General features: G+C 50.6%; 1 protein-coding gene across 1 annotated transcript; it reads left to right on the forward strand.

Annotated features, from left to right (window-relative positions):
- The first annotated feature begins 3,874 nt into the window (after positions 1–3,874).
- LOC135819065 (uncharacterized protein K02A2.6-like) lies at positions 3,875–7,924 on the forward strand. Its single transcript, XM_065332215.1, has one exon. The coding sequence runs from the start codon at positions 3,875–3,877 to the stop codon at positions 7,922–7,924; it is 4,050 nt and encodes a 1,349-aa protein (XP_065188287.1).
- Positions 7,925–8,476: the final 552 nt, after the last annotated feature.

Consider the following 8,476-nt stretch of genomic DNA (forward strand, 5'->3'; position numbering starts at 1 on the left):
TGTGTTGGTGCTGTGACTCCTACGGCCAGGCCGGGCACCCCTACTCCAATGGTGACTCCGCCGCCGTGCGCGTGGCCGTGATGCCCGCCGTGATGGTGATGTCCGCCGTGGTGGTGGTGTCCATGAAGGAGATGGTCTCGCTCGTTGTGGACAATATTAGCCTCGGCAGATAACACAGCAGCAGCGCCGTAATGGCCGTGAGCAGCTTCGTGGCGTGCCTCACGCCTCAGCGCCTTCTCTTCGTGTCGGAGATGATGGGCCATGGTGGCTGGGAGATATCTGAGTTTCTCAAATAGAGATCAGTGCTCAACGCAGAAAATCCAGTCGTTTGTAAAGACAGAACCTTCGTAGATCTACTGCTCTCTTTTCTTCCAAGGGTGTTTCTTTGTACGAAAATGCGAAATACAAAGTCGAAAGAGTACGTGCCATGCATGCGCCCGGATTGCATTGCAGGATCGTCGGTCGAATGACGTCATGAGAGGGACGCGTCAGATTTGAATATGCGGCGCAACGTGCTTTGACGTCACACCACGAAGCTCGAAGACGACGACGAAGAGAGGTCACATGCAGTCGATGCGCCAAGCCAGCTGAGTGGGTCTTTTTATTTTTTTCGCGCGAAAGTTTATGTGGTGAACTGTGTTGGTAAAGATGAAGATGTCAGTCAATGAAATTTGCTATATTTCTTGTGTCTTACCAACCCTGTACGGATCGAACTGACGATTCCCGAGTGCGACAAATGTCCTGAAGTCTGCTCCTATTAGCTAGGTATCTAGAAATTTCAACTTGAGTGTCAAGTGAAGACTTTGCCAGTTGCAGACGAGGGAATTCTCGCTTCACGATTTTCCTGGTGTATGGAGATACGCCGGAATGCCGACCCACCACACCCGACATGATGCTTCGGCCGGAATGCAGGTTGGTGCAGATAATTGCCTAATAATATATGTCTAAGCGTGTATACCTTTCCTTTCGTTGCATGCTTGGTTAATCCGACGGCACGAAATTATAGACATTTCGAAATTAACTTGAATATTATTTGGTCGTTGTATGTCTTAGTATTCCCTGTCAGTTTGTGCCTTTTTGTCGCGCTCGCCGACTGTATATGATCTAGCGACATTGGTACATGGTGGACAGTTAGTCATAACTCGTAACATTTTGTCCTTATTCTTTTTATCCATGATTACATTGGCTCACCATCCGAGTTTATTTATATATTTTTGATAGGGCAATATGTAATGTACACACACACACACACACACACACACACACACACACACACACACACACACACACACACACACACACACACACACACACACACACACACACACACACACACACACACACACACACACACACACACACACACACACACACACACACACACACACACACACACACACACACACACACACACACACACACACACACACACACACACACACACACACACACACACACACACACACACACACACACACACACACACACACACACACACACACACACACACACACACACACACACACACACACACACACACACACACACACACACACACACACACACACACACACACACACACACACACACACACACACACACACACACACACACACACACACACACACACACACACACACACACACACACACACACACACACACACACACACACACACACACACACACACACACACACACACATACACACACACACACACCAGGGGCGGATACAGGGGGGGTTCAGGGGGTTCGGACGAACCCCCTAAAATAATTTCGACCATGGGTCCAGTCGATTCTTTTGTGATATCCATGTGCGCAACCAGCGAAGTGTAGCGTACATGCAGCGTAGCCAGTACTGGCAGTAGACTTCACTGGCATGCATCCTGGATGCAGTAGTCACGTACAGGCAGTGCAGGTACTAGGTCACTGCATGCATGCAGTGGTCGGGACTGTTGTACGCGTACCGTTCGAATCGAAGGGTCTGTACGCGTATCATGTGACTTGAAACGATCGACAGTTCAAGTGGTGGAGCAAAAGGTGGAAAAACTGCCACTTGTCCTCCTTCCTTGTCGTTTTGTTTTATTTCGCGCTGGCTGGACTGTAGGTTTCCTCCGTCGCAGTACGAAGATAACGTTTGTGTTTGTCGTGTAGTTTGCCATGTCGCGGTGGAGGAAAAGGTGGAGAAACTGCCACTTGTCCTCCTTACCTTCCTTGTCGTTTTGTGTTACTTCGCGGTGGCTGGACTGTAGGTTTCCTCCGTCGCAGTACGAAGATCATGTTTGTGTTTGTCGTGTGGTTTGCCATGTCGCGACGTCTGCCAAAGAGGCGAGCGGCCGATCAGTTGCCATTGAGCTTGGCTTCGTTCCGCCGTGTACGACGCGAATGTGACGACACGCAGTCCCAGCCGGAGAACAGTCAGAGAACTTCGCCTTCCGTCAGTTCGGAAAATGCTGCAGTCACGGCCTTAGTTTCTGCCTGTGCTGCAGCTTTGTACTTTGTAAGGCTCTAAACGCATTATTACCCTTGTCTTATTGGCCAAGCAATGCAAGGGCTACCGTGACAATAAAGTTTTGCAACTCCCGGTGTAGTGAACGAACCGAAAACAGTTTGAAGCGAATTTAATTCTGTGCACTCGAAAAAATTTGAACCCCCCCTGAAAAATTCCTGGATCCGCCCCTGCACACACACACACCACACACACCACACACACACACGCACACACCATCACATTACGACAACATCAAGGCAATGCCGGCGAAGCTCTATAATTTTCTTGTGCCGCGTGCTAGGAGCATAATGGCATTGCCCGATAATAGCAATTGGTGTAAATGGGTTCCCATGTTCACACACACACACACCACACACACACACGCACACACCATCACATTACGACAAAATCAAGGCAATGCTGGCGAAGCTCTATAATTTTCTTGTGCCGCGTGCTAGGAGCATAATGGCATTGTCCGATAATAGCACTTGGTGTAAATGGGTTCCCATATTTGTGAAGTACATGTATTATTCGGTTGCTGGCTATCAATTGTGCTGTGAGCATGGCAGAGTGAGGTCTTCCAGCTTTGTTGGTGTTTGCTCTATCTTGTGTTTACGCTCTGCAGAAAGGATCATATGTAGTGCCTTCTCAGCATTACATTACATCCATTGCGTAGCAGCAATGTGCCATCCTTCCGCGACTTAGGTGGAATGATGTGCAAGTGGTACTCCAGGGTCAACTTCAATTTGCCGAGCACGTATGCCGCTGGCTTGGGGTCAGCAGCTGGGTGCAAAGTCTCTGTATACAAATCGTGCACTGTCGTCAACAATATGGCATCCTTGTCCAGCAATTCCCGTCCTGTAGCGGCAATGACTATAATATTGGGGAAATCACTCTCGGCACCTTCCGTGCTGTACTGAGAGATGATGCTTCGCAATTGGTGGTCTGTGCTTGGTGCATTGTCGGCAGGGAGCATGTCAATTTGCTTTTGGTAGCAGCGTCTACAAAATCGACTCTCGTCTGAAATCCTGACATGGTGCATGCTACGCAACACATGCTCTGTGTTATGTTTGAATCCATAGTCTGTCTGTACATGATCTGTACGCCATACGCTGCTCTGTGTGTACTGCACATTATACATGCATGCCTTGTACACTGTTGTCAACTGCTTTGCCATGTGTACGTTATGCGTAGTGTTTGAAGTAGAGCGCGTAGTCTACTCTGTCAGCTATGTCAGTTATTCGTTTCCTGATTTCGAATAGTTCCTTGCTTGTCGTTCTGAAGTATAGTTGTAATATATTGTGCTCTTGCTCCACGTAGTTCTCTGTCGATCATATTCTGGCGAATATAACACTGGCGACGAAGATAGTTTTTGTAATCCGCAATGGCAGAACGCCCAGTACCTCAGTTCGATCCTACTGGCCCTGCTCAAGATGTATCCATTCGCTGGGCGAAGTGGAAACGCAGTTTTCAATACTACCTTGCTGCAGAGGATATCACCGATTCGACACGGTCGAAAGCAAAGCTGTTACATCTTGTTGGTCCCGCTGTACAGGACGTGTTTGACACGCTCCCGGAACCTCCAGCTCCGACGGATGGTTCGGTCCAGAATTCTTACGACAAAGTAGTCACTATGTTGGATTCGTACTTTCAGTACACTCCGAATGTAATGTTCGAACGACATACTTTCCGCCGATTGGCGCAAATGGAGACAGAGACAGTAGCTCAGTTTGGCAACCGTTTGGTTCAACAAGCAAAGCTCTGTTTGTTTGCTGACCAGGACGAGCAAGTGTGTGACCAGCTTGTAGAGAAGTGCATCGATGATCGTCTACGCCGAAAGTTTCTGGAGAAACAAGGCACTCTCAAGCTCAAGGATGCTCTGGAGTTGTCCAGACAGTTCGAGGCAACTGAACTCAGCGCTCGAGGAATGTCACAATCGCGCAGTGCTCCAGCTCCTGTCCGTCTGGTATCCTCCACTACTGGCACTAGGACACCAACGTATTCAAGTGGTCCACCCGGAGCAGAGTGTAGCAACTGTGGCCTTTCGGATCACACAGCGGAGTCTGCTAACTGCCCTGCACGTGGCAAGGAGTGTCTGAATTGCCACAAGAAAGGTCACTACAAGCGCAAGTGTCGGAAACCAGTGACGTCCAGGTCGTCCAAGACTGGAAGGAGAGGAAGAGGAGGTGGTACGCATCAAGTCGTTAGTGCACCTTCAGCACACAGCGCACCAGCATCTCAGCAGAAGCCTGTCCAGCATGAGTCCTACGCTATTGGGAAAGTCACGTCTCCGCTGAACGAGTCAGACTCGCTGTTTGTGTCCGTGTTCGTCAACGAACGGCCGCTGAGAATGGAAGTGGACACAGGCGCGAAAGTCACTCTAGTACCTGAACACGTGTGGGAACAGTCCTGGAGTGATGTTCCGCTTGCGGCGTCCCAGCTGCAACTCACCACCTATGATGGCAGTTCGCTACCAGTGGTAGGAGAGACGGTTGTTGAAGTAGCGTACGGTGAGCAATCCATCACAGACACCATTGTGGTTGTGAAGGGCGGTAGCCATCCCCTACTCGGTCGTAACTGGTTGCACCGTCTTCGTCTCGACTGGCCATCATTGTTCCGCATCAACTCAGTGTCGAGCACAGAGGCTGACTTCAAGAATGAGTTTCCGGTGGTATTTGGAACTGGCCTCGGTACGGTCAAGGACCACCAAGCTGAGATCCACTTGAAGGAGGGAGCGACCCCTCGCTGTTGTTCAGCTCGTCCCGTTCCGTATGCTCTGCGTCCTGCCGTGGAGCGTGAGCTCGACCGTCTGGAGGGTGAAGGTATCATACGTCCAGTCAAGTCAGCTGAGTGGGCCTCGCCACTAGTGATAGTCAGCAAAAAGAACGGCGACATCCGCCTTTGTGCCGACTTCAAGGTCACGATCAACCGGCACATCGATCCACGTCAGCATCCAATACCTAATCCGAATGATCTGTTGTCACGTCTTGCCGGTGGGTCAATGTTCAGCACGCTTGATCTCAGCCAGGCATACGCACAGCTGCCGCTATCCGAAGCAAGCCAGAAGTATTGCGTCATTGCCACGCATCGCGGTCTCTATGCATTCAACCGTCTGCCGTTTGGTGTTGCAAGTGCCCCGGCAATCTGGCAACAAACCATGGATCAGATCCTGCAAGGCATCCCCGGTGTGGTTTGTTTCTATGACGACATCCTTATCACCGGAGCAACCCCAGCCGAGCACGATGAGCGCCTACGTCAAGTACTGGAGCGACTTGCCGAATTTGGTGTACGTCTACGTCTCGAGAAGTGTGTGCTCAGCGTTGACCAGGTCCGCTATCTCGGTTTCACTGTCTCAGGCGAAGGCATTCAAACCAATGGCGACAAGGTTGCTGCCATTGTCGACGCACCACCACCGAAAGACCAGACAGCTCTGCAGTCGTTCATCGGTTTAGTGATGTTCTACAGCCGTTTCGTGCCATCTATCTCAGATGTACTACAGCCGCTACGACAACTTCTCGTGAAAGACGCACCCTGGGACTGGTCGTCTGAATGTCAAGAGTCATTCGAGAAGGTCAAGAGTCTGATGGCCGATGCACCCATTCTTGCCCACTTCGACATCAACCGCAAAGTCATTGTCGAGTGTGACGCTTCTCCGTATGGCCTCGGTGCCTGTCTGCTGCAAGAAGATGATACTGGCAGCCGACGTCCTGTGTGCTTCGTGTCCCGAGCTTTGAGTTCTGCCGAATCGCACTACAGCCAGATCGAGCGTGAAGCTCTAGCAATTGTGTTCGCAGTGAAACGTCTTCACATGTATTTGTATGGTCGTCCGTTCGTACTCCGCACTGACCATAAGCCGCTGCTGCGTATCTTTGGACCGCACTCCGACATGCCAGCAACAGCCGTTTCCCGGTTACAGCGTTGGGCAGTAATTCTCAGTGAGTATGAGTACCAGATTGAGCATATCAGTGGCACCGCTAACGTCATCGCTGACTGCTTATCCCGCCTGCCATTGAAGCTGTCCGAGCAGCAAGAAGCAACCGTTGTGAACGCCGTTCTCCAGCATGCCCGTGATCCATGTGAGTCTCTACCTGTCTCTGCTGCTGATGTTGCCGCAGCCAGCAAAGACGATGCCGTTATCTCGCGCATCATGCAGTACCTTCAATTCGGTTGGCCCGCCGACACCCCCGACGATCTTCAAGCCTACCGCCGATGCCGCAACGAGCTGACGATCGAGTCTGGTTGTTTGGTGAGAGGCCATCGTACCGTAATCCCTGTGCAACTTCGCCGCGCGCTGCTGCAGGAGCTGCACAGTGTGCACCTTGGCATTGTGCGAATGAAGTCCGTCGCACGCAGTTTCTTCTGGTGGCCAGGCATTGATGATGACATCAAGCATCTAGCCACGTCATGCCGTCAGTGCCAAGACACCGCTAATGCTCCGCCCAAGGAAGCACCGCATCCCTGGATCTATCCCTCCGAGCCCTTTGAAAGAGTGCATGTCGACTTCGCCGAGCACGACGGCCAGCACTACTTTCTGCTTGTAGACGCCTATTCAAAATGGCTCAGCGTCTACAAGATGTCTTCTACGACAACCCACCAGACCCTGGAGTGCCTACTGTCGTTCTTATCTACGTACGGCATCCCGAAGACACTGGTCAGCGACAATGGTCCGCAGTTCACGTCGCACCTGTTCCGCCAATTCTGTTTGGAGAATGGAATCAGCCATAAGTGCACACCGCCATATCATCCAGCGTCCAATGGACAAGTAGAACGTTGTGTCCAAGAGTTAAAGAAGGCGCTACGTACTCGCCCGGACAACGTGTCAGCCGGCACCCAGCTCCACCGTTTTGTGTTCGCGTACCGCAACACACCACATTCAACAACACAAGTCACGCCTGCAAGCTTGGTGTTCAAGAAATCCCCAAACGTCAAGTTCTCCCTGCTGAAGCCCAATTTCAGTAGTTCCCAGCGTCAGCGTCAGACTACAGCGTCATCAACGAAGAGAGACTATACTCCCGGTGATGCTGTAGCAGTACTCAACACTCGTAATGGCAATGGTCCAAAGTGGATTCACGGAACTATCGCCGAGCGGCTTGGTCCACTATCGTACATCGTTCGTACCGGTGAACAGACGCGACATGTACATTCTGACCACCTTCGTATGGCAGAATCTGAGAGGGAAGAGGAGACTGAACAAATTGAACTGCAACCGCAACCGGCCGTTGAGTTCCGCCAGCCTTCTACCGTACCTGCACCAGTCAGTGCACCAGCAGAACACGCTCCCGCTGTACCAGCTGTCGAGCCAGCATTTGAGCCCGATGCAGACATCGAAGTAGCTCAACCCCTATCCACATCGTCTGAGGCTAAGCCAGCACAGTCGCCGCGCCGATCCTCCAGACAGCATCGTCCCCGTCAACGCTTGATTGAAGAATTGTGATGACACTAACAGTCCTGTCATGATTCTAGCACAGCTCATTCCGTTTTGTTAATTGTTCTGTGAGCTTTATCTTTACTGTGTTCCCTGTTGCAACGCAGTAGTTCTTTTTTGTTTTAGTATGAACAACATTCTATTCCTCACGGCGTTTCTTATCTAAAGGAGGAGGAGTGTTATGTTTGAATCCATAGTCTGTCTGTACATGATCTGTACGCCATACGCTGCTCTGTGTGTACTGCACATTATACATGCATGCCTTGTACACTGTTGTCAACTGCTTTGCCATGTGTACGTTATGCGTAGTGTTTGAAGTAGAGCGCGTAGTCTACTCTGTCAGCTATGTCAGTTATTCGTTTCCTGATTTCGAATAGTTCCTTGCTTGTCGTTCTGAAGTATAGTTGTAATATATTGTGCTCTTGCTCCACGTAGTTCTCTGTCGATCATATTCTGGCGAATATAACACTCTGCAAGCTGAAAGTTTGGTGACTTCCACCTGTGTTCTGGTGTGAGTCTCGACTTACACCAAGCACATGTTGCATGGCCCACACACTGCTG

The sequence above is a fragment of the Sycon ciliatum genome, chromosome 6 (genome assembly GCF_964019385.1).
Source record: "Sycon ciliatum chromosome 6, ocSycCili1.1, whole genome shotgun sequence".
Taxonomy (NCBI): Eukaryota; Metazoa; Porifera; class Calcarea; order Leucosolenida; family Sycettidae; genus Sycon; species Sycon ciliatum.

Coding starts and splice junctions, on each gene's coding strand:
- LOC135819065 (XM_065332215.1), top strand. CDS start 3,875: ATGGCAGAACGCCCAGTACCTCAGTTCGATCCTACTGGCCCTGCTCAA.